The sequence below is a fragment of the Agelaius phoeniceus genome, chromosome 5, assembly GCF_051311805.1.
Source record: "Agelaius phoeniceus isolate bAgePho1 chromosome 5, bAgePho1.hap1, whole genome shotgun sequence".
Taxonomy (NCBI): domain Eukaryota; kingdom Metazoa; phylum Chordata; class Aves; order Passeriformes; family Icteridae; genus Agelaius; species Agelaius phoeniceus.
Genome location: NC_135269.1, coordinates 34,247,424 through 34,273,382, shown reverse-complemented (window position 1 = coordinate 34,273,382; position 25,959 = coordinate 34,247,424). Strand labels below are relative to the sequence as shown.

Sequence of the window (25,959 nt, the reverse complement as noted above, 5' to 3'; positions counted from 1 at the left end):
AAGTAATCAAAAATGACCTAGACTTGGTTATAAAATTTTATATTTAATGTGAATGAGGTATGTTTTAATTTCAGCAGTCAGTCTAACACCATATCAGTAGCAACACTGGTATGAATGATTTGCCCTCTAGGTAACCTATTATTGCCCATATAATAGATACAGTATATGGAGGAGAAAGTAGGATTGCTGCAGTCATTGCTCATAATAAACATTCTACATCATCCATTAGTTGCCATCATAAAAAAGAAAATTATAGGCCTGAATGAAACCCAGACACCACAAAATATTACATTTCTATTGACAAATTATTTACAGAGATCTAGAAATGCTTGGTAGATATAGTTATAATAAATGTGAGATGAAAAACCTTTTCTGTGTTTAACTAAGAAGAGGTTGCAGACATTTCAGTCAGTTCAGAAGGGCATTGTTTTTGAGGACTTCAGTTTTGCTTTCATGTGTGCAAGATCAGCAAAACAGCTGGGAGAGAGCAGAGAAAGTGCAACACAGAAAAGTAGATGGAAACAAATGACAAATTTATACGCAAGAAGTTTAAGACAGGAAGGTGAAGGAAGGGAAGGACAACAAAGGCATGTAATATAAGTAAAGTACTAAGGAGCTATTAAAAAAAATGACCAAATCTGATGAAAGTAGCATGAGAATTGAATATGCATTGATGATTCATTCTCATTTTCTACTGAGCTAATTGCAAAGACTGATGTGATCACCTTTGCTGAAAAAGCTTTGAATTTTGAGCCTTCTGCAGTATATTGAAGCAGAACTGCTGTTTCTTACATTTTCCACTGAGTATTTCTTTGGCTGTGTGTAGTGAGAAACAGGGGGATTGGTTGGAATGCAAGTAATTTTCTTGTAGTTTTAATGAGCTGGCAGTTTGCAGTCACTTGGGGACAATTTATGGCACCTGAAGGCCATGACAGGAGTAGACAGGAGTAGGTCATCAAGGGGCTTGTCACTTCCTGAGCATCTTGTCGGAGAATAATAAAATACGGCGGGGAAAAATGGACTTTTAATTCTAGGTTTTACCTTTTGGGTACTTTTATGGTTTGGGATTTTATTTTGTCATAAGACAACAAATTTATCACCATTTTATTACATTTTCCTTAGACATATATGAATATAAAAGTTGTGTAGAATATTTTTACTCTGTTGTGTTTTACCCATTCTTCCTTTAAATCCTAATTCTATAGTTAATCTGATAGGATACTTATATCTGCTGGAAAGACATGTTTAGAAAGCCAGCTGTATGCACCAGGGTATAAGCTTATATTTATCCAGAAGTTCCAAATTGCAATGGATAGACTTATACATGTAGATAAGATAGGGACTAGAGCCTTGGGGGTTTATGTTTGATTAAAAAGTTGCAATTTTCTGATACAAATATTCTTATCTTTTATGAGGAAGAGAATTTTAAAAACTTGGCAAAGGATAAAAAATACTATTTTTTAAAAAAAGTGCCATTAAAAAATCAAATGTTTTTAAAACATGAGTTAGATACACAAAAAAATATGTTGTATCATCTTTCCATGATCAGAATAATCCAAATAAGGTTTAATAATCCTCTGCAAAAAAAAATACCCATTTATCTTTACATTTGTAATGCTAAAAAGCCTCCAAGTATTAATGTAAGAACAAGACACATTTTTAATACTGCAAAAGCTTTGACTGACTAAAGATTTGAAACTGTTCTAGTTAAAATATTTACTAAAGGAATTAAGTTTAAAAATAAATTTCATCTTTATGTGTCTCCAAGACTAGACACTGATCCAGCCAAGAGAAAACCACACTCCACACAGCAGACAATCCTAAGATGCATATCAGAACACTGAACACCTCCCCTTCTTTCACCAGAATGGGAAAACTAAAGATCAGGCTAAAAACTACTAACAACATATCTGAGTGTTTCATAGATAAGGTAGGAAGGAATGAAATTAAATGCAAAACTTCAATTTTCCTGAAGATTCAGAAAATAAAAGATTGGGGGTGAAAAAACATTGTATTCTTAAGAGCTACATCAAAAAATAAATCGCATATGTTTAGGATACAATGGTGCTTAATAAGGTGGATGGCACAGAAAAACACCCTAATTAATCCAACTGGATTCATTTTCTAAAATGTGTGCAATTAAAAGAAATCATTAGAAACAGCTATTTGCATACTGCAGAGGACAGAAATTATTTGTCGTCACAAATACATTACATCAAATTCTAATTGCACTTGCACATATGAAACCTAATTAATTAACCTAATTAAAGGGGCATCATGTGGATTCAAGAGCAATTACACAATAACTGCAGTGTTTCAAACAAAATAGTCCACAGTATTCCACAAAATAGTCTACCTAAATATTTTTTCAAGCTGCTTGATGACAGAGATCTAAAACTTGGATTTGCCCATTAAAAAATGTTTATCAAGTTAACTTATCAACATTTATCATTCTTTTTTTTCCCCCTAAGTAGAAAGAGAGTCAATCCAACATGCTGCTCTGTTCACATGATGTTCCTGCTGCTTAACATGTACATCACAGTAATCAGCTGAGACTTAACAGCATTGCAATTCTCTCTGCAAAGTTAATTATAACTCTATGAATACCAAGAATTTATTTTTTACACATGAGAATTGCTTAGGTCTTGATTTTACAAGGGTTTTTTCATGTATGCAAGCACATGTACACGTCCTGGCACATCAATGCTCTTCTGCAATGCACTTGAAGCCAGGAAGCTGAATCTGGCAAACAAAAACCTCTAGCTGTGGAGTAAATCCCCCCAAAACCAGGTTCTTAGGAAAGACTGGTTTACTTTGATTTTCCTTGGAAAACATAAACCTCACATCTTAGACTTGTTTTGGAAATACAGAATTAATAGATTCTTGTTCTCAGTCAAATTGAACAAAACTGAAGAAAAAAGTGAGGGTAAAAGCACTGCTCTGGACTCACATTTATAAACTGGGGGATTTATCAGCTTCTGGAGTCGGGTCCTGCCATCATGATCCAGAATAGCTGGCTTGCATGTGAATTCTTTTTCAGGGAATTTTGTAATTTGTAAAAAATATACAATTATAAAATAATTTGTCTTTGGGATTGCTGCAGAAAGGATGGCACAAGCCAATCTCCCACTGTACTAGCAGCATGCACAAGGTCAAACCCACCTCTGAGGGGCAACCCAGGACTACAGAGCACTTAAATGACTCAAACCTTGCCTTGTGCTGGTGCCTCAGAGGGGAAACAATCAGCACATCCTGTGAAATGGCAGTGACTATGACCAATTATTACCCACTTTTCACACAACATATGATATATATATACATCTATATTTCTCCAGAGATACTTGTTTGCTGCTACTTTGCATATTGTTGCAGATCAAATCAAACATTACATTTGAGAAGGGTGCCTGGCCTTTGGAGCTGTACTACACTGTACAAAGCAAGACTCTCTAGAGCTGTATTTGCCACCAGTGAAGCTTTAGGTATGGGCAATTTGACACCATTCCTGAGCAAAACTGTGGATAAGGAGAAAACAACTGCTGCTCACTTGGATAGTTACAGCAAAAAGGGAAGCAAACACAACTCTATTTGTTGCTAATATTTCAAGTTTGGTTGAGTTCATTGTTAAAAAATATTTTCATAAATGGTTCAATGTATGGTATTTTAGTGTAAAAGACAGTAAAACATTTAAACAGCTTTTCTTAAGTGCCTTATCTTGACATGAGATGAGGTCAGTGGAGACATGGATTTTTAAGGGGAATACAGTTCATTTTAGCCACAGTGTTATCTACTAATTTTTGGATGTATGAATTGTCTTGTGGGACAGACACTGACCAACTTCTCCTGTTCCAGAGGACACTATGACTCTACCTGAACCTTTCAGGAACTTTCACACATTGCAATAGAAACTGGACTGACCTGAACTTCCCATGCTGGGTCCTGGCTTGGGCTATCATGACAGCCCTGTGTGAATGCCAAGGCCAAGGCATTGGGCATGCACAGTTTGCACAACACCCACAAAGGATGATGTAATGAACACAGGAGATAGTCTATACATAGTCACAGAGAATGGTAGCTGGAGTCAACTACAAATTCAGAATTGGAAACTAGGTAAGTGTTTTCCAGAGGGAGACTGGTTTATCACTGGGAAAAAAAATATTAAGAGAAAACTTCCATTCTTCATTTTCGCCTTCTGGAGAGTTTTTCTTAATCAAAAGGTATGGTTTAGAGGAGAGAAAACTATTTAAATAATTGGGGTGTTCAACTGAATGTAACTGTGACAGATGGTATCTGTGCCAATAATAATTCTAGTCCTAAACCCTGAGTTTTCATAAACAAGGGTTCTTTAGGCAAACAGGCTCTGAAAGTTCAGGCAAAAGGCTATATACAAAAGATTCTATATACAAAACATCACCACATTTTATATAGAACAAGTGAAGTGAAATACAAAGTCCAGTTAAAATTATAAAAATCAAGTACATATACACCCCAACATCACTGAATTCCACAAAAAATGAATAACACCTTAAAAACTTTAAATACCCCTTACACTCATCTTTTTTGGTTTTTTTTGTAGAACAGCATGCTGAATTTACAAATAGTAAGGCCTAAAAAGTTTCAGTATTAACCAGAACAGTCATTTATTTAATGTTGAGAGTAAACATCTATGGATGAGTCAGGCAACTTAAATTCATCTTTTCAGCTTGTAGGAGATGTTGTGTATAATTTTAAAATTCTACACAACCTCCTTAATTTCTCTTTGATGCCTTAGGAGTAAGGCTTATTCCTAACAGATCAACTGTAATAACCAGATTTTGGATGAATAGAGATCCTTGGAGGTTTATAAATGTCTAGCATATTACTGAGACAAACTGTTAATTACATTTTAATGACGTCTAAGCTGTCAATTGAAACTGAAAGAAATTTTACATCTAAAGAGCATCTTCTAAAAAGGAAGCAGGGAAACCTTGAAATTTAGGTTAATGACACTACAATCACCAGAGAGAGAACTGATCTCCAAAATTACCACACTCTCTCATTAAACTTTTCAGAGTGAAAACTATTATTCAGTACCTGACTCCATGCAAACGAATGGGACTAAAGCACTCTAACACACTGCAGTGTGTTTCTAACTCCATGGGGGCCAGAGTCAATGCAACATTTGCTTGAGGGAGCAGGTGCTCAGGACACCTGATGGACCATTAGAACCTGCTGCTGCAGTACCTGGCAATCTGAAATATCATGCATCTTTATCCCTGGGATAAGGGCATCCTTCTGGAATTACTGATGAAATTAAATACATTCAAAAATGCAAAATTAGAAATTTAGCATTTTAAGTATTTCTCAGTTAAGAGATACCATGGATATAATTTTAACATGAATCTGTCCTTTTATAATGACTTTTATCCAAACTAAATCAAAGCTAATAGCAGAGGTGGGTGAAGATCATGACTACTAGCACAGTAGTCATATGTTGATCACATTGATGAACCTGACTTCTGTTTCACAGCAAGGGGAGAATCTTTGTTTTCCTGCACCACTGAACTGTTTGCTGAGCTGTTAACAGGGCTGAAAGCTACTTCACCTGACTTGCACGTCTCAAAAGGAAACACAATTTCAGTATGGGGTACTATACTTGTTTTATAGAAAAGAAAATTGGCTCTGGCATCACTATTTCAAGGCTTTTTGTGTTGTTGGGGTATTTCTTTGCAGGGTGTTTTTGGTTTTTTTTTGAGGTCGTTTTTGGTTTTGTACGCTTTGGATTTGGTTTTTATTTGTTTAAAGGGAGTGACAAAGCCAGCATAAGTAAAGCTGTCTCAGACCTGAAATGTAATACAAAGCAGTACTTCCCAGCTTTAGCCTATCCTTTACCTATCCTGTTGGTGGGTTTGGCTCTCTTGGGCTTTTACATCCTAATACAAGTCAGTTAGAAATGCTTTCAAGGTGCCCTGCTCTGCGTTGCAGTGACTGCTCACTGTCTCTGCAGGGCTTGTAGAGCAGTTTTGTTTAGCAGTAAAGGAGGAATCAACCACTGGGACTTCAATCATACTGCCAAAGATCCTACTGCTACATCATGAGCTAGGAAATTACTCTCAGGCTTCTCTTATTATGTCTTAAAAGGACCTGCCACACATCCCCACCACCATTAATGTTACATAGCACAGTTTCCTCGTTTGCACCACACAGTTCATAATCTTGCACCTACTGTGTGCATGGTAAGGCTACTTCCAGAGGGAATTAGGCATTGTTAGGAATTGGAACAAAGGAATGTGACCTACTGCAACAAACTTTTCATTTAAATTACTTTGTGGACTTTCTCAATTTAATATTTTCTAAGGTAAGACATGCAAATAGATGACTGATATTCAAGACCCATCTGGACACAATCCTGTGCCACGTGCTCTGGGATGACCCTGCTTGAGCAGGGGGGGTGGACCAGGACCCACTGTGGTCCCTTCCAACCTGACCCATTCTGTGATGCTGTGACTGCATTTCTTACAAGGAGGTGTTAATTCTCTTACACTCTACTGACAGTTTGGCACCCTAACGACTGCCATAATTCAGCAGAATCTCCTGTGTATCTATAACACAATGGGTTACATCTTTTCCTATGTTATGGTTCCTCTAAAATGATATAACATATACATACACATATACATAAAATAGCAATAATGTATGTTAACCTTTCTGCAGTTCTGAGGTGAGAAACTAGGAAGACAGGTAACCCTAAAAGGCACAGGGGGAAAATTAAATTTCTTCATGAGATAGTTGTAGAACATACACTTTGGATAAAGAATGTACAGTTCAGACTAATAGAATAGTCATAGTCACAAAGGAAAGAGTCCTTTCCTTCCAGCAGAGGACACTTTGATTACATCTAATACATAAAGAACCAAGGTCAGACAGACAGGAGAAAAAAAGGAAAGACTTGAAAAGCAGAAAGCATGGGATTGTGTGAGATTGGACAGAAATTTAATAACAGATTATCTGCACACCCCTTATTTACAGACCCAAAAGCTGGTAGGCAATCTATAGATGAAACAGTCATGTCATGTTTGCAGCTGTGTGCCAAGTCTTGTTATTTTACCCAGTTTAATGAACTAACAGATAAGAAAGTGAATAAAATGAATTCATTATTCCCTTCAAAATTGTTTCAATACTGTGATACATTCAGCCCTCAGAACTGGAAGGTACATTGGGACTTCAAAAAAAAAAAGGCTGCTGAAAATAATATTATATTCTTTATGAATCGTAATGATGGCCTCAAAGATGCCTTCTAGATTTAGTAAAAAAAAAAAAACTATGGTAACATAATCTACATCCATATATTTCTAAAATTACTGATTATGTATAGATAAGAAATACAGGGACAAGACTCAACAACTGTAACATCCCTGTGAATGCTATTTTGAGTTTCTTAATTGAATTGAAAATGTTTCTTCTCTTCCAGCTAGCAGAGTGACTCTAATTTCTAAATTGAGGCTGATTTAAACAGAATGTTTGCATTTGTACCTTACGTGAATGTGTACATTTAAAGTTATATTTCATCACTTGACAGAAAAGTAGTGATAAAAAATATTCAACATGAAAATTTAAAGAGAACCTCAAATATTATCCCTGGATTCTTTGGACTACAACTGAAAATTCTCTTGAAACTCAGGCAAGGAATCTAAAAAGAGTGAAACAAACTGGAAAACCCAGAAAAAATTTAAAATTAGGCTTTCAGAATCCAAATAATAGCATTAAAGTGAATGGTTATGGATGAAAATAAACCTATTTGTTTACAGAATGAATTTGCAAAGTCAGTTTCAAGTACCATCTTTTTCTCTGACACCCTCTAATTACACTGTAAGTGCAGTGCTGCCAAGAGGTTTCTTTTGTGTTTGCAGCCTTATTTTATTAGTTCTTCATAGCTCCTGGCAGCTGCTCTGAGTCAGTGTACTGCTTTTACAAGGAGGTGCGTGAAAGACAGCATTACATTATTATATAATTGATGCAAACAAAAAGCTAGGCTGCTTTTTGTCTGCATTTGGTGACAGGCAAATAAACTGAAGCTTCCAGGATTTATGGGGAGCCTTTGACATCTAGAAACAGAAGTAACACTGTTCACTAGATAATACAAAAGAGATTTTTCACCCTTTTGAAAAAGAAAATCTACATAGTGAGTCACTAAATACGTATCTATTTTTTCAGAATTGCACTGAAGGCAAAAAGCACAGGATTAATGACAATGTGAAATGGAAAATTGTCTCATAAACCTATGTTCTTTCACAATTGAAATAATATTGTACAATTGACAGACTCTGAATATTTACCCCTATATTTTATATGCAGCTCTAAAACCTTTTATACTGCAAAGAAGCATCACTACTAAAATGCCATAGTAGATGGTCTTGATTCTCATTCCACATTTGAGCAAAACAATAAAAATCCTGATATTTTAATCAACTTTCAGCCAAAAGGTCACATAAAAACAGTACTCACTTTTTCTTTAGTCTTCTATCCTTTTCTGCTTGTGTTCCAAGTTTGCCTAATCCCAGAGATTCCTGAGCTGCTGCCTCTGTTTCCATGTAACCTCCTGGAAAATAAAACAAACAAAAAACACCACCATATTTTTCCTTCTTTCTCTTCTGTTGTTCCCCTCCTTAACCCTTCAATTCCCCTCCCACCCACCTTCACCTATATTTGTTTTCTTAAACTGTGACATCTGGTGTTTGTGGAGAACATCTATCACCTGCAGAAGTAAATTCTGACGAGCATTTACTACATTGGAAACAGTAGTAAAGGAAAAAAAATGTTTTCTCCTCCTTGTGTTTAGCAGAAATGTATGACATGAGCACCCTTATCTCCTTTACTATTTTTCTTTGCCTCCCAAGGCTCAGTCTCATGGTGCTAAGAAAGCAATGCTCTCACCATTTTTTAATCTTAGTTGAGAAATGTACAAATGAAATTGTATTCTCTCAAATTGTCTCTCTACTATTGCCATCATGCAGCATCACCTAATGCAGTAGTGCTAAAGTCTTCATTTTGCTCTCATAGAGGGTCTTAGATGTAATTCTCCCTTAAAACACCCAGCCATGAGAGAAAGAGTCTGTCAGAGATAAGTAAAAAGCCTCCTACATCTCCCTGGATGTGTCTTGTAGGCACCTAAATGTGGTCAAACTCAAGGGAACTTGAATAACTCACACAAAGTGACAAAGGAAACTTGCAGTAAGACATGTGGACCAAAATAAAATAATTTTATAAACTAAGGGCATGACTGGTACAATCCTCATGGTCACTGACAAGACTTTCCTAGCACAGAAATGGAAAATGGTCTGACTTTTTTATCGCTGCCCTGATTCAAGAAGAGGGGACCTGCTCATGGAACTCAGCACAGTCTCCAGGCTCTGGCTTCACACTGTCCTCTCACTCCCACTTGTATGTATACAGACAGAGGCCCTGCAGCACTCCTTTGAAGGCTGCCTTCCTCCTTTGCTCCACCTTGGAAGGAAGGTGTGCAACTGGCACAACAAAGAAGACCACAGTATGGTAAAATGTTGATGCTTGACTCCATTTGAACACAGCAATTTCCTATTTACAGCTAGGGGATAGTGGACAGTTGTATAGCGGACGCTGGCATAATAAAAAAGCACAAAGTAAATTAAAATATTTCTGTCCTGATATGTTGATTTTAATAATAAAATAATTCATAAATGTTATGAAGTGAAATAGCACCACAGCCTTTTACAAGCTAGATTTACATGCACCTCAATCAAGTGAGAACAAAAGCTACTACTGCATCATGTCTATGACAAGAACTTAGAAAAGCTTGGGTTTGAGCTGTTCTTTCAAAGCAGGTGCCATTTTAGCACTCCTGTTTGTCTAGACAGATTTTTACTTTATTGAAAGAAGACACCACTGCAATTGTCATAATGAGAATGATGCAAATGCATCTCACAAATGCAGAAAATAGGAACGTATACTTTTTTTTCACTTCATCTGCCTGTCTAAGTCTTACAGAATCTCATTAAATGCTTCTTGCTGGCTCTGGATTACATTTTTCATTCAGCAAATAGTCATAAACATACCACATCTTTCTTGAGAGAGCAGCTCTCAGTATGTTGGATAGGGATGGGATGAGTGCAGTGCAGTGAGGGTTTATTACAGGTTGGAGAGTAGTTGGGGCATGATGCATTTCTCCATTCTCCAAATACATCTGGCCTTTGAATAACAGAGGCCTCCTATTGGATGTGGCCACAATAAATATTTCCTAACAAGCTGACCTTTCCATTTGCCATGCAGATCAGCTTGCTTGGGCAATTCTAAAAATGCCAGGAATGTATTGTTTGTTTTAGGGTCTAGAATATTTAAAATGTAACATGAGAATCTTGCTTGCCAAGACAGAGAAGACTGGAAATGAAGGAAAGAAAAAAATAAGGAAAGAATGAAAGAAAGTGCACTTGTACTCCCTGTAGCATTCCTTTTTCCTTCTCCAAAAACTTGAACAAAACTTAAGGAATCTAGAAATTTTGAATCTCGATTCTAAGAAACATCTCTTAAGCATGAATGTGGCTTGGAACAATAAAGCTAATGGTTTAGCAGAGAAGGTAAAATTATCAAATAATAAAAGAACAAAATTCTGGCAAGTTTAGGAATTGAAAAGAAATCATTTCAGGGGTTGGCAAGGAATACAGAGAAAGGAAATATTTTGTGTAATAGCATGGCTCTGTTGATCTTAGTAATACAAGTCTGGAGGTTTCAATACTCTTTCTTAAATAAGAGTATATAAATGCGTGCTTTAAAGAAAATTTATTTTTCATATTAAAAATGTAAGAAGAATATGTCTATATTAAATTAGAGTGTTTAATTTAAGCAAGGAAATAAATTGCATTCTTTTATTGATTTTGCAATATAATTTTAGGTTATAAAAACCATTCAAATATTTTGCAGTGCTGTAGTGATAGGACTTTCTATGTAAATTTCTGTGATGTAGTATCTTACCATAAATAGAACTCCTAATTATATAGCTGCACAGATAACACATCTGTTGTGAAACTGAGTCAATTACTACCATGACTGCTCTTTTTAAAATTTCATTTTCCCTTGCAACTCAGGATATTCCATGATATGTCATTGAATGAAAATGACCACTCAATAAATGCTTTTCTTTTGATATGTTAAAAATTAAGATGAGAAAAATTACCTATAATTCAGCTGCTCAATGTCTTTTTAATTTCTGAAAAATATTTTGTTCCTACCTTTTGATTAGGTAACAGTCTTACTGTTCATTTTATACATGCTAGTAAACCTCGTTTCCTTAATTAAAATGTGTATTATATTGAAATTTTGCTCTTGAATTAAAGAATGGAAGTCAAAAAAATTCATATTATTGCAAACCACTAATATATTTTAGCAATTTCATGACCTAGTATGGGGAATTACAGATGGGCTTTATCAAATTCTATGTATGTATTATTAATCACGGTGGGTATTAGGAAATTAATCTATTGCCAGATTTCATTGCAGACCCACACATTTATTGCATCTTTGTCCTCTATATTCCTGACTTACTGAGAAATTGTAGATTATTATCCATAAACCATCAGTGTCAATAAAAAAGATTACATGAAATGTAAATGTGAATTAATAAAGTCTAACTTTGGATGCAGTCTAAAGTTTTAAAATTAGCCATAAATGCACATGGTGGCATACAGGTATATTTGAAAGACTCATTTATAGATTCTCATTTGAAAGATTGAATAAATCAGTTTTATTCTTTTCATAGTGAAAAAAAGGGGGAATTCAAATTGCAATTAGAAATTAGGTCTTCTCAAGAACACATGGTTTCCACAGGCAGAGAGGAGAAAAGTTGGAGTATAAATGAAGAATACTCAGTTTTTCAATTTTACTCTGATACTTTGACCATAGTACTATCTTTCTTTATTGTGTACTATTTTAGCAATGGGTTTGTTAGTTCTGCTAAGGACACGTTGCAAGAAAAACATAGGTTTTTAATTTCAGGCTTATGCTTGCTGCCTAAGTGTTTGCTGCAAGGCCTTAAAATTCTTTTTACAAGTGTGACATGGTCACCATGGCAATAAAATTTAATGCCTCACAAATTTGTATTATGTGACATCTGCATGACTAGGAAAGAGTCACTATTTCAATTTTATTGACACATTTATTACAATTTGATACTTGTGTTGGAAAATTTTTGCCATGAAGGAAGTAGAATGAAATAGTCTCAGCAAGGGAAAAGGACAGAAGTAGGGAGAAAGCTAAGCACTACTGTGTGCAGCATAATTGTAAAAGTAAGAGTTATCCTGAGGACATTCTGCTATAGGCAATAGAGGGCATCTATCAACACCCTGAAATCTGAAAAGCAGCTACACTTCATTGCAAGGACCTTCTGTATCACATAGGTACACCACCATTATAGCCATTTGTTGCTAATTAACTTCTCACCTCCTCTTTATGTGGTTATTCAAGAATACAGTGTTACCATTGCTACCCTAATTCCACAGACCAATGAAGCACCAGGTTCAGTGAAGAAGATGATTCCAGTAATTTGTGCCCAGACTCTCCTTTCATTTACATTACAGTCATGGCAAACTCTTGACAAATACAATTGCTGATAACAGTGAAATTTAATGGGAAAGTTGTGCCAGACAAAACAGAAACATGAGTGAATTGGAAACTGAAAAAAAAAAAGCAAAATTAAAAATGGGAAAATGGCAGTGAAATGGCGACCTTAGCTTGTTACCACTAATTCCTTACTGAGCTGTCCAAGTCGAGCCTTCTCTTTTTTACCGAACAATCGTCCTATTGAAGATTTGATTCCTTTCTTCTTGGGAGCTTTGTGCAGGGAGTCCTGGCTGCTGCTGACACTGCCAAGACCAATGCTTTCTGGCTCCAGTGAAACAGGCAAACTACTGCAAAATGATAATAAAGAAACAGAATAGATAACATGTCAACATCTTTATTTTCTTCTAAGCAGCTCTGTAAATAAATTATTTGGTAATAATTTAGTAATGATCTCCCAACAAGTGAAACAATCACATCTTTAAATTATTTGGCAACATATAGAGCAACAGAAGACCACACTTTCTCTGTCAGGCAAGGCTGAAAATAAATATTTTTACTTTGCTAAGAACAATTTATGAAAAATACAGTAGTCAGCATTCTGATTTTATTTCTGGGATTTGTAGCACTGCTACTTCCAGTAGTCATCAAAACTGTACCTCAAAACAGAAATACCCAGCATGTACTTTAGCACTGATAAACATTTTCAGGGTCATTGCAACAGACAATGGGTAGGGTTTTTTCTCTCATTTTATGAGAAACGGAAGAAATCAAGTAATTTTGGAGAAGTTAAACAACATGACTTGAAAACAATAGTATGTGGTAAACTGTGAAGTAACAATCCATGTTACAAACATCTTACCTTCTGGCATCATTGTGGTATGAAGAAGGAAGGGTGTGAGTCATCCTGATGGCTCTTGGTGTTGGAGGAGGAGAAGTTTCACATTTGATTGTGGCTTTGTCTTCACGCCCATCTTCTTCAACTACTGCAATCTGGGGGAGAGAGACTCCAATGAGAGCATATTAGCTTTTCAAGAACGTTTCAATACACACCTCATGAAATTGTCAAGTGGACTGAAACACGTAAGATTTCAAGTTCAATGTTTCTAGAAAATTGAAAGGGTTCTTTTTTTCTAAATGTGACAGATTAAAACAGATATTTTAAAGAAATGAGACTATGCTTTTGGAAGAAGTTCATCCCTTTTGTGCTAAAGAGATTGGTGAAGGTCTAAACATGAAGACAATCTTAGGTCTAAGTGGGTCCCTTGCATTAAACAGGATTACTCAGGTTTACTAATTTTCTCAGGGATGTAAGAGAGAAGGTGAATACAGGCATAAACATGACCACTCTCTACACAGTGCGTTACCAGAATGGTCAGTATGCTTAACAGTAAGCATGGACAAACAGGAATTTTGCCAGAGCATTATAATGATTTATCTTAAATAATGTCATGGAGTTTCATCATCAGTGCCAGTTCTGTAAACAAACCTACATTGCTCCAGAAGATTTCAAGGAATCTCTCTGTAGTTCCTCCAGCAAGAAGAGTGGCCAAAATACATTTGAAAGTAGTGCTTTTATGTCCATACTTCTTTAAAAACAAGTATTCCTTTAAGTTTGTGCTGTTGAGGCTGCTACTCCAAGATATCACTTAGTGGGCCTTGCTTCTATGGCTTAGCTGTGACCCCTGGAAGCCATTCCAGGTAGGATTAATGATTATGTTCAGGCATATAATGAAAAGGAGAGAAGGGGATGCAGTTGCTGGCAACGGACCCCAGCAAAGATTTAGTTATCTAAATAGCAGAGGAATATGATAATTCCCAAACTCTCAAAACTTTAAAAACCCCCAGTATCATACCTTTCTCCGATGCTTCCTTAGGTCGCTTGGCTTAGATTGGTAACAGAAGTGGAAACAACAGAAAGTAACAATTAATAAATATTATTGAAGCACAAAAAAAACCCCTCATATTTGTTGTTCTCACATTCATGAAGTGGGGAGCAAAGATTAATCACTCTCCATATTATATACTAAGTATACACTTGCTGTATTAACGTAAAATAACCCCAGAAAAATATTTCATTCTGGGAAGGTAGGTTTGGGTATTTTAGGAAAAATTACATTCTCCTTCAATTTCATAACTTAGCAAAGAATTTCAAGCCTACAGTAGCAATTCTATTTTTGAGTTTTCATATAAGTACTTATGCTATCCCCAACAGATAATTTTTTTAAGAAGTTTTATCAAATATTATAAATATATTGGTGTCCCACCAAGTAAAACCACAAAATATCATCACCAAATACCATGACTGAAAAAATGATTGGCATTTTCAGGAAATGAATACATATTCACCTATCTTCTTCAGTATTACTTGGCAGCAGCAGACTACTAGAATGGGTCTTGTTCAACCCCCTTTGCATTTTTATTTTTGGTAGATGTCTCTTTCATTTAAGGAAAGCTGAAGATACTCTGCAGAATTTATTTACTACATGCACCTGGGCTGTGGAAACTCATGCAGTCCTCCTTCTCCAGCCTTGGCAATTTGAGCTCCAGAGATCAGACTTAAATCTCTTCCCAACTCCAAGTTTCACTTAAAGGATCTCTGACAGACTTGTGTCTGTTCCCAGCCAGCAAGGAAGTGATATTGAACACTGAACTCCTGCTGAAACAGTGCAGGGCAGAAGTGTCCTAAAATGGCTGATGAAGGTGAGCAAAGCTGTGGGCTGTGCTGATAAGCACACTATGGGGGGATGCTTCTACTGCTTACGGCAAGTCAAGAGCTCAACTGCAAGTCAGACAGACAATTCCATCTGAGTTTTAGCACAGTTAGAGCTGGATGTCAGCGAGATCATGGCAACCTGAATTGCAGAGGCTATGCAGTCATTTTGTATTTGAATCTGATGAACATATTGACCCAAAGGTACAGTTTTCAAATCCAGGCCACCAGGCACTGCAGGTGTCTGCTGGTGGGGCAGTTCAACCATTGCCATTTACCGAGAGCCAGACTGCTAACTTTGAATGGCTGGGGAAAGGGAACACTCTGTGCATTTGGGAAGGTGCTGCTTTGGTGAAGGAGGTGGCAGGACAGCAGCCTGCACACTCACCTCCCCCCCACGGACCTCTGCAACCAATAATTTTGTTTCTGCTGTTCAGCAGTGGGAACTGGGGGCAGCAAAGAATAAGTTACAACTTCCTGCCAGGACCTCCTGCCCACTGACCTCAGATCCCAAGTGGCAGCAAACACCTTACTAAACTGGGAGGAGCAGAGGTGGGCATGAGTAGTTGTCAGTTCCCAGGAAAAGGGAATACTCGGCTAGTATTAGTATTAGAAGTCCCTACTCTCAGCTGAGAGGAATGAACAGCCAAGACTCATTTCCAGCTGCTCTTAGCAACCTTTTTTGTTAGGAAAGGCTCCAGAGGGAATCAGTGCTATTGCTTCCCAGGAATAGACCACAAGGGGACATTGGTGACATGATTATCAGAGAAAAAGCAAATAAAAATTGGGTTTATACATACCCTATTATATTCCCTGTATGAGATCAGCAGAGGGGGCTGCTTCGATTCTCTCCTGGTACTTAAAGGGATTAATTCACCCTACCTCCAAACTGGTTTGTAGCTCACACTGAACCCTGCATGTGTACTCAGATCAGTATCAGAGTTGTACATCTTAAATATGTTGACACATACTATCTTCAAATATTTGACAGATGTACTATTTCTTTTTGTCTAGGATCAAAATTAAATTCCTTGTAAATCCCTTTTCAAATTGAACCAGAAATTTTTGAATGTGTCCTCAAAGATACAGCAATGTTATAAATTATTTGGACAGTAATTTCATGGTGACTTCATGTCTATGTGTGAGCCACCTGTAATATTGAAATATATCAGTTAAATGAATTACTGGAAACCGAAGAACTCATTTTATTGTGCATGATGTATGGTCATGAAGAATTTATAAAAGCATTGCAAGTATAAAAGAGCACCAAATAAAAAATTATATCAAAATGATCCCATATAAGAAGTGGTGGAATGTCTGAATGTCTTCTAGACATTTCCTGTGAGTTTAAACTCAGCAATAGTTCCACAGGCTATTGTGTAATAATTGTATCAGTTAAGAACTTTCCATTAGTAAACATTTTTTACATACAAGTAATTCCAGTGAGCAGTTCTGTCTCATTAATTCCACTGAGCCTATGTGCTGAAGGCCCTCAGTAATCCTGTCACTATGCCCCTAGTGAATCATGCAATGCTCAAAACCACTATAACAAAGCCCAAAGACACCAAATGCCCACATTCAAGAGAATTTGCTATCTGTATGGATGATGAAGATGTGAATGAAGAATTATAGAGATGAACCAGTCATACCGTGAAGAGATTAAGTACTTAACATAAGAAATATCACATCAAATACTGTCATAATGTTTCTTACCAGTGTCATAACCCCCATTCTGTCCATCTCCCTGGCTGGACTGCGCGGGGTGAGTTTGGGAGTTGAGTGTCCGCTGGGAGGAGATGAGCTTGCAAGGGACGATGCTGTCACCGAGCCAGTAATGGAGGTACCTTGGTGGACTCTGGCTAGGTTTAAGCCTTCCAGACTCACACTGGCCACTCTGTTCTCTATCTCTTCAGCACGCAATTCTGTCGACTCTTTCTCTTCTTGGATTAACCTTATTAAGTAAGAGAAGAATGCTCTTGTATTTGTCTCTTCATATCCCCAGAACAAAACTAGAAACCATTTAATTTCAAATGAGATTTGAAAGCAAGAGCAAACAAAGATGAATATCACAGATAACTAAAAAAGACCCAGTTATCAAATTATTTTTCTCAACTCCTCCATCCTCAAAACCTGTTTGATGAATGTGTCCAACAGCAAGTCTTGATGTATGACATTTCAGGAATATTGGTTCCTTTGCAAAGAAGCTAGAGCAGGGGGGTTAACAATCTGATTTACCACAGATAACTAATTCCAAGCTTACGTTGGCTTCATCTGCTTATCTTTTGCTAAATCACAAATTTAAGAGTCAAATGAAATTGGGCCTTTAAGAAGGGAATTGCTAAAATAATCCTTATTAATAAAACAAGAGAACATGTAAAACAAATTGTCTGTTTTACCCCTACAATTTGATGAAAAAATAATAGCTGTTTCTAAAGCCCTGTGTTTTTAAATGAATTTCATTAAAATCACTTTCTTGTTAGCAAGCAATACAAGTTTCTGAAGTGTCTATCACCTCAACAGGATGCTTCCATGGGATTCTTTAGTTTTGTTTTTTAATTGTGTTTTCACCTAGACTGGAAAAATGTCTTTCAAATAAAATATTTTTTTATAAGTCCTTTGCCCATAAACCTGTGCTAGGAGTAGTCTTTTTTGCAAAGAGGAGGAAAAATTATGAGAGATCAATGTTAAATGAGAGAATAGGAAGTCTGGGGAGGCTGAAACTGTGAACCAGACTTTTCTGAGTGAAATTAAGCAAGTACAATAATTAAACCATAATATATTGAAAATAGAAACCTAAAAAACTCCTGTGCTGTGATGAATCTTCTTCCCTAACATCAATTTCAGAATTTGTATAAAACACATGCAGCTCTTTTTGAAATAATGCAGGGAAGAAACTTAAAGGCCAATAATATTTTGAAAAGGAATTATAACAATGTTTTTCGTTCTAGTAATCTAAATCCTCAATCATCTCATATAATAAAACCAATCTAAGGCAAAATACATTTTTAATCTCTTTTGATATCTCAAAAAATTTGATAAGCCCTTATCATGTTTGTCAATTCAAAAAAAAAACAAACCAAGAAAAAACATGAAATGCAGTACAGTTTATAGGACAATACTTGTAGATTATTTTCCTGAACCACATAAAGAAAATTTACAAAATGACATATCTAGTCCTTTAATAATAGTTGCTATGATAATAAAAGCCTATACTTCAGTACAAGATTAGCAGTTGAGAAAATAAACTACTCTCAGTAGACTTCCTGTAAAAATGGCTGTATAAAAAGTGCACCCTTGCTTCCCTTTTGAGGTAAAACTGTACCTAATATCTGAGTCAGGACCTTGGGTTAAGTACAACAGTGATCTGATTCAGGGTGGCACAAATAATGTCCCACCTGGAAGTACTGTTCCTTGTGAAAGCGCTTTACTGTATTGTTAAACTGACAAAAGACTAGTATTGTTTAAAAACAAATATAAATGTTACATCTACAGCTTCCTGAGCTGGCCACAGTGCTGGCATCCTTGTAATAACAGAAAATATGGATAAGGTTCTTTCTTTTATGTACACTGTTTTAAGGAGATTTACCTTCCCAACACCAAAATCTGTCTTTGACTCTGTATCTTGACAGGTGTAGGAAAAGGCTTGAGAAAGCAGTGTAATCCTATCTGAACAAACACATTGTGGGAGAGTAAAAAACACAAAGCTCTAGATTTATAATAAAATGTTTTTCCCTGAACAGAAAAATTACTCAAATTCAATATACTCCAACAGAGTTCTTCCTTTAAAGTTACCTTGATCAGAGAAAGTTACCTTGATTATCTTTTGGCAAATCAATCTATCTTGATTGTATTTCTAACCACAGTATTTCTGTCTATAGTATTACCAGAAGGTCCCTAACACATTTACTACAATTTCCTTCATCTCCTTCTACAAGAACAGTCACTAATGAGGGGGTGTTTTTCATACACCGTCTTTTAAAGTTGCCCTTACTGAAAACATGTAAGAATGCTTTAGTCTTGAAATATGGGTTCATTTATAACAATCATTTAATTAAAACATGTCATTTGACATGTTTTAATTAAGTGATTGTTATAAATGAAACCATATTTCTACCACTCCATTATATTTGCACAAATACTATTAATATATATTCTATTAATTACCTATATCCAAGCACTATAATCCAACTTGGAGCATGAAAAATCATATTCTGTGTCTACAGAGAAAATCAAAACCATGTCTTAGAATTCATGGCTTATATTAGATTTAACATAGGCATAATTGCCAGAAGACAGCATGAAGAGCACAGAAATAAAATATTTCTGATAGGAGGCCGTTACTGAGCAAGTGGAGTCATGTATAACAGTGAAAAAGACCTTGAAAAAAGGACTGTGAACAAGAATTTGTGAAGTCTGCCATGTGTTAGCCTCTTCTACTTTCCTTTTCTTCAACTGGCCAACAGTTCTTCATTTGGAATGTTTTTTGAAAGAAATTTCTATGGTTAGGAAAGAAAGACTCAGTTGTTATCTTCCCACAGTACTCTCCTCTGGAAAGCAGACACATTATCAATCCTCTAAATGAACAAGCTCTTTCCTAACTGCCATGAATGATACCTGAACTCAAGCACTAAAGGAAGCTGGAAGCTGTAACCCTAAGTGCATCACAGCTGGTTCAGGCTACATACCTGATTTCTTTATTGATTGCATCTAGCTGCTCCTGGAGCATCATGGCCAGGGTCTGGGCATCGGAATGGCCACTTGGTGACAGCAGGTCCATGGAGCTGAACAGCGTTTCTCTGTCATCGTCATCGATGTCCGACATCTCGGTGTCGCTTTCGAATGGATGGCTGCTCAGGACACCGATCTGCTGCGTCCTGTTCCACTCATGATCACCAAGTGATTTTACCTGAGCAGGAATTAAAACATGTATGGCTTATGTCAGAGAAAACTGCAAAGTTGAACTTCAAAAAAAGATGGGAAAGGAAAACAACTAACACTTCAAAATACTTATTCAATTATAAGTGCTCCATTAATGCTCGCAGTATTACTGCAAATAGCATAAAATATTTTCAATAATTGTAATTCAGGTGTCCAGTTACTCTAAGGAAAATTTATACAAAAAGACACTCTGGAAAGACAAACAGTCAAGTATGTCTGAACTTCAACATTTTCTGCTGTCATTTTGTACAACAGCTCTCTGAGCAGATATAGAAAAAACCTTGAACTCTGGGTTGGGTTTTCTTGTTTGGTGGTTTTGTTTTTTGTTTTCTTCCTGGAAGAAAACTCCACAAACTGTAAGCTTAACAGCTTCAAACACATTCTCTTATCAGGGAATGTATGAGAAGGAATTGGGGATTAACCTTTGGTTCATCTCTGCGTACTCCCATCCGGCCTCTTCTAGGTCGCCTTATCACTTTAGTTGACCGATAGTCAGACTGGCTATCAACCAGTGAGCCCACTGAGTACCTCAGCTCTGTTGATGTGTCCAGATGAGGTCTAAAAACAGAATTACATAAGTGAACTGAGAGAGTAATGGGAATAACAACAACAATACAATGACCTTCAGTCTAGCAACACAGATTTTTTTTTTCAAACAAACTTTCATGTATTGCATAATAAATGAGAAAAAACCATCACAAAACATAATTGAAAAGTGAAAAATTGAAATAATTTTATGAGAAAATTTAGGGAGAAACCAAATAATAAAACATCTGATTTGTTTAAATGAAAGCTGTGCATAGAAAAACTTATTGTCCAAAACTTTAACAGGAAAAAGCACATTTCAGGATAATTAGAATGGGCAGCTGAATGTATTTTCCTGTATATTCATAAATATGCCTGAGGTTACTCTAAGCATGTTACATGTTCATGAGTGAACATATTGATTAAAGCTTTCCTGCTCTAAGTCTATGCTCTATATTATGAAAGTATTAGTGAACTGACCTGTGATATTTAACCTTGTTTAGGAATTACTAATCTTTATTTGATGACACTTTCAGTGCTTTAACCCCCCCAGTTTTTCCTGTAGCCCTGGTAAGTCTTGGGATATTGTGGTGAGGCTTATACAGGATGACTTCAGCACCTCTTTTCTTGTTTACAAACAGTGGTCCCTGACCTCTTTGTCCTTAATCAAACAGCAGCACCAAAAGTTCACTGCTTAGTGCAGTAAAAGCATCCTAACCATGAGCTGTGGAACCAAGGTGGAAGAGCAAAGGCTCCATGTACCATTTGAGAATTTAACCAGAGAAGCAGAGACCTGAACAATTTCTGTTTCTCAACACACCTGCAATCTCCACATAAAAATATATGAATAGCATGATTACAGTAAAAAAGCGAAATGTAACAAAAAACCCACATAGGGAAGTGACTGTTTTTATCTTCTGTGTACAGTAATTGTCTCAATAGACCTTTGTTCTCATAATCAATAATATTTGGCAGTTGTGAAGCAAGTTGGCAGGAAAAAAGAAACAGTCCAGGCTCCAGTATCTAGCTGTAGATATTCATCTGCTGACCAGCTTCATTATTTTCCTGAAAGCACAAACTCCAGCCAATGCAGAATTGAATACAGGCTGAGAATAGGAAGTATTTAATGCTCAGAGCTTGCTGTGCCTGTGAGAGTTGGGATCTTCATGAGGTCAGCTTACATAAGGGAAAGCACACTGTTTAGTGGAACCTGCTGAATTCCCAAGATATTTAGATAGCTTATCAAGTTCAAACAGCCCTTTGACAAGGGCTAATCAGCTCCTGTTTATGGAGCACAAGCTAATGATATTCATCTACCCAGCAAGGAAAGCTGCTGTTCTCCAACAATGCTCCAAAAACCTGCTGTTGCAGCAGCTCAGTAGCCTCTGTCCCTGCAAGCGCTTTCAAGAAAAATGTGTTGTGTGCCTGTAGTCACATTGCCAAGGGAACAAAAATTCCAAAAGTTAAAAGCATCACATTCTGAATTTCATCAGTTTACACTTCTCTACATATAAAAAATATTATTCCAATAAATAATAAAAGGTTGAGGGAGAAACCATGTCCAGATACTGAGCAAGGTGTCTGAGGACATCAGTGGGCAGGCAATAGCTGACGGAAAAAAACCAACCCACCGAACAAGAGTAACTTTAGATGAATACAGTGCTCCCAATTCAGTCTTGGTCCATGAGCTTTGTCTGGCAGTTGTTCTGGCAGGTTTTATAAACTGACATGCTGCTTGTTATGAAAACAGCACATGGCACACAATTATCAATAAAGCAACAATTTAATCTCAAGGGACACTTTTAAGACAGAAGGAATTTCTAGAATGATAAATTCTTTGCAGCTGTCAGTGGTTATTTTTATGGCATTTGTCTCACTATACTTCCCATATTGATTTTCCATCAAAAAGAGGCACAATGTTTATTGTCCAATTATGATGTTTTCAGATCTCTCTGAATAATGTCTTCACATTCAGCTTAAGTTCTGTGGTCTTTTTCTAGACACTAAGTACAGCTGAGTTATGCCTTGTTAATAAAGAAAAAGAAAATATATTATTTATTAAAAAAATATGATCATAAATATGCTGATCAGTTTCAGCATTAAAGAGGATTGTTTCTAATTTATATTTAAGGTCTGGGAAAAATGTTGAGTATTTGGATATACTTTTAAAAACATTTTATAATTTAAAAAACTTTTGTTAATCTCCATAACATTTCAGTGTATACTCACTGATATAAGGCCCTGTGTACTGATGAAAAAAGTGAAAAGCAACAGTAATAATAACTGCAAAGGTTTTACATTTTAAAAGAAATGCACGGCCGCATGTACATCCCTGCTGTAAATGCTTGCCATTTCCATTTATGTCTATTTCAACTTTAGGTGAGAAAACCTTTGTCACAAAATATCACCTTGACAAGGTGGGTTCGATTAAAGAACCAGCCCTCAGTTTCATTTGATCCAGTTCAGACCTCAGTTTCTCAATTTCTTCAGCAAGTCTTTCCTGGAAATAAGAAGAGTAAGATATACTTACTTGTGATACAAAATACATTTATTTTATGAGATATTGTTCTTGCACCGTTAAACAAGCAAGCAAAGATATACTGAATGGAACACTGGCTACAATAAGAAAAGGAAGCTCATTTAAGTCTCACTACTACTAATGAGATGTACACATCAAAAGGAGGTGGTATAGCACTCTGCTGTTTTACCACTGCCTGACATGTTGGAAGGAAAGGGTGTATTTGAAACTTACTTTTTTCCTACCATAAAGCCAGGCACAGTTCATTGTGCAACTCACCACTTGCCCTATAGGGACCAAGATTAACAGTTGCACTCAATGATCTCTGAGATCATCTTTTCCACCCCACATGATTTTATGACACCATGGGATTGCATACTGGCCTTTCTATTTACTGACAGAGACCCAGACTTAGAGAGAAGTGCGTTTCAGATGACTTGAACTGCAGCTGTATGTCTTGCTCTTATTGAGTTGATGTGACTCTAGTACGAGGTGCTGCTGGCAAAAAATGACTATTTGCCATAAAATTGGATTTTTGGAACTAACTAAAAAAACCCCCACTATTTACAGCTACCACTAGGGAAAACAGCACCGTTCCCAAATTCTACAAATAATTGTTATCTACTGATAAAGTGAAATGAAAGAATTTTTAAACAAATTAAGAACAAGCATGGGATGAAGATATAACACTGTTCTTCCTAGAGTTAAAAATGTTCAGTACATCAAATGGCTAGGAAGGATAAGGATCTTTTATATCTATAAGTAATATCTATAAATAGTATATGTATAAATAATACTAGTTTCAGTGAGTATTACTACTGAATTATTAGTATTTTGATTGATACTCTATTGGTAACACTTGCCGTTACTTAGAGATTATTAGGATCTGATGCTATGTTCATCTATCTGAATTTGCTTCATCAGTGTGGAACAAAGAATCTCTTCAATGGGGGACACACAGAAGCTGAGTCAGAACATGTAGTGACAGGACAAGGGCTTTAAAATGAAAGAGGGTAGGTTTTAGATATCAGGAAGAAATTCTTTATGGTGAGGGTGGTAGGGCACTGAAACAGGTTGTCCTTTTGGGTACTTTAATCTTGCTGCCTTTCTCTACAGGTTACCTAAATGTAGATGAAAGCAAAAATTTTTTGAACAGATACCTTTTTTTTTTATTCTTCTCAAAGGCCTTGATTTTGATGCCATATAATATATTTATATTAGTAAATAGAATGGAGCTATATTTTTAAAATTGGGTACAATTGCTTTTACAGCAATATTAAAATGCTTTTAATACATTGCAAAAACACTTCTGTGAATCTGAATGCAAACATGTTTGTGCATCCTACTGCACTCAAGGCAGGAATAACTTCAAAACAAAATCCTGCATCTGGGATTGGAATATATCTTCTTGGAAGAAATATTTATAATCAATTTGACTGATGCACTAAACAGCATTAGGGGTTAATTTGCAAGGAATGAAGAAAGGTCACTTTCAGCTATATTTAGCATAATGCCACTGCACTTGTTAAGAAGAATTGCATAAAATCCAAAAATTACATTCTTCACTATGAAAGTGCAACCAGTTATGCCTACATCTCTGTTAAATAAGACTTTTTCAGAATTAAAACTGATAGAAGAAAAACTCCAAAGCCAGTAAAATCAACATGAATTTTGGTATTGACTTCCTGAGGCTAGGATATCAACCATGAACTTAGCTCAGAACAACTGTCAGAGACCTTCTAAGGCTATTTATTGCATTTAGGTGATTAAAGAAATCCTCATTTACATCAGTAAGATTTTTCATGATAGCTGGATAATTAATATGCCATCTGCATATTTCCAAATAATAATTCTAAATATTTTAATAAAACCAGATAAAATCACAGTATTTTACAGTACCTTATCATGTAAGGACTCTTCCAGATTTTTCCTGAAACTTTCAGATTCTTGAATCAAAACATTCTACAAATAAAAATAGGAGAAAAAAATAAGCAAGAAGAAATTAGAGATATGTTAATGGATCAGATATCACTATGTTCATGTACAAGTTTACACAGTTCATATATGTTAGACTTCAAAATTAAAATTCTTTAATGCTTCAGTTGGATTATATTATTATATTATACTTAATTTTAAATTCTGCAAGAATTCAAACATGTAGGAACATGAGTCTTCTAGATCAGCAAAAACTTTGCATCTTGGTTGAACTGAGCAAATGCCTCATCCTTACACAACCAATTCTCCCAACAAATACTTTTGGCAAGCCTACTTCTTGCTCCATACCACATATTGTTTCAATGGTATAAACCAGAAGTATATAATCTGAGAAGTTCTGAAACACCCTTCTGAAAAACACCAAAAGATTCCCCTCAGACCATACAGAAGGTGAATAAGTAGAAGAGGGAGGAATTAGAGAGGGCAAATACAAAGGTCAGGAGCTTTGAATTTTGCAGGACCACATTGTCTCACACAGTGGAAAATCTGTAAATAACATTCCCTCTCCAAGGCTAGATGCTCCTTCTCCTGTGGTGACAGCATTTTACTCTTCCCAGAGGAAGTGAGGTGAAATCAGCATGTTAAAACACTGAAATGATGGCACATCTAAGATGGTCATTCCCCTGTTCTCATCCACCTTCTCTCACTGCCTCATGCAGCCTGTCACACACTGGTCCTTTCCAAGCTCTTCAGCAGGCTCTTGGCTGAT

At 36.2% G+C, this 25,959-nt stretch overlaps 1 protein-coding gene across 9 annotated transcripts in view; it reads right to left on the bottom strand.

Moving 5' to 3' along the window:
* Positions 1 to 25,959, bottom strand: part of PPFIA2 (PPFI scaffold protein A2) — a 290,351-nt gene that overhangs the window by 27,505 nt on the left and 236,887 nt on the right. For all 9 annotated transcript variants that reach the window (XM_054631393.2, XM_077178786.1, XM_077178785.1 and 6 more), the window contains 9 exons: positions 25,155 to 25,217; positions 23,146 to 23,237; positions 20,635 to 20,770; positions 19,960 to 20,180; positions 16,988 to 17,225; positions 14,418 to 14,447; positions 13,424 to 13,554; positions 12,757 to 12,911; positions 8,482 to 8,575 (listed from right to left, as the gene is read on the bottom strand). In XM_054631393.2, the coding sequence (XP_054487368.1) occupies positions 8,482 to 8,575; positions 12,757 to 12,911; positions 13,424 to 13,554; positions 14,418 to 14,447; positions 16,988 to 17,225; positions 19,960 to 20,180; positions 20,635 to 20,770; positions 23,146 to 23,237; positions 25,155 to 25,217 (1,160 nt within the window). The remainder of the gene's footprint in view (positions 1 to 8,481; positions 8,576 to 12,756; positions 12,912 to 13,423; positions 13,555 to 14,417; positions 14,448 to 16,987; positions 17,226 to 19,959; positions 20,181 to 20,634; positions 20,771 to 23,145; positions 23,238 to 25,154; positions 25,218 to 25,959) is intronic.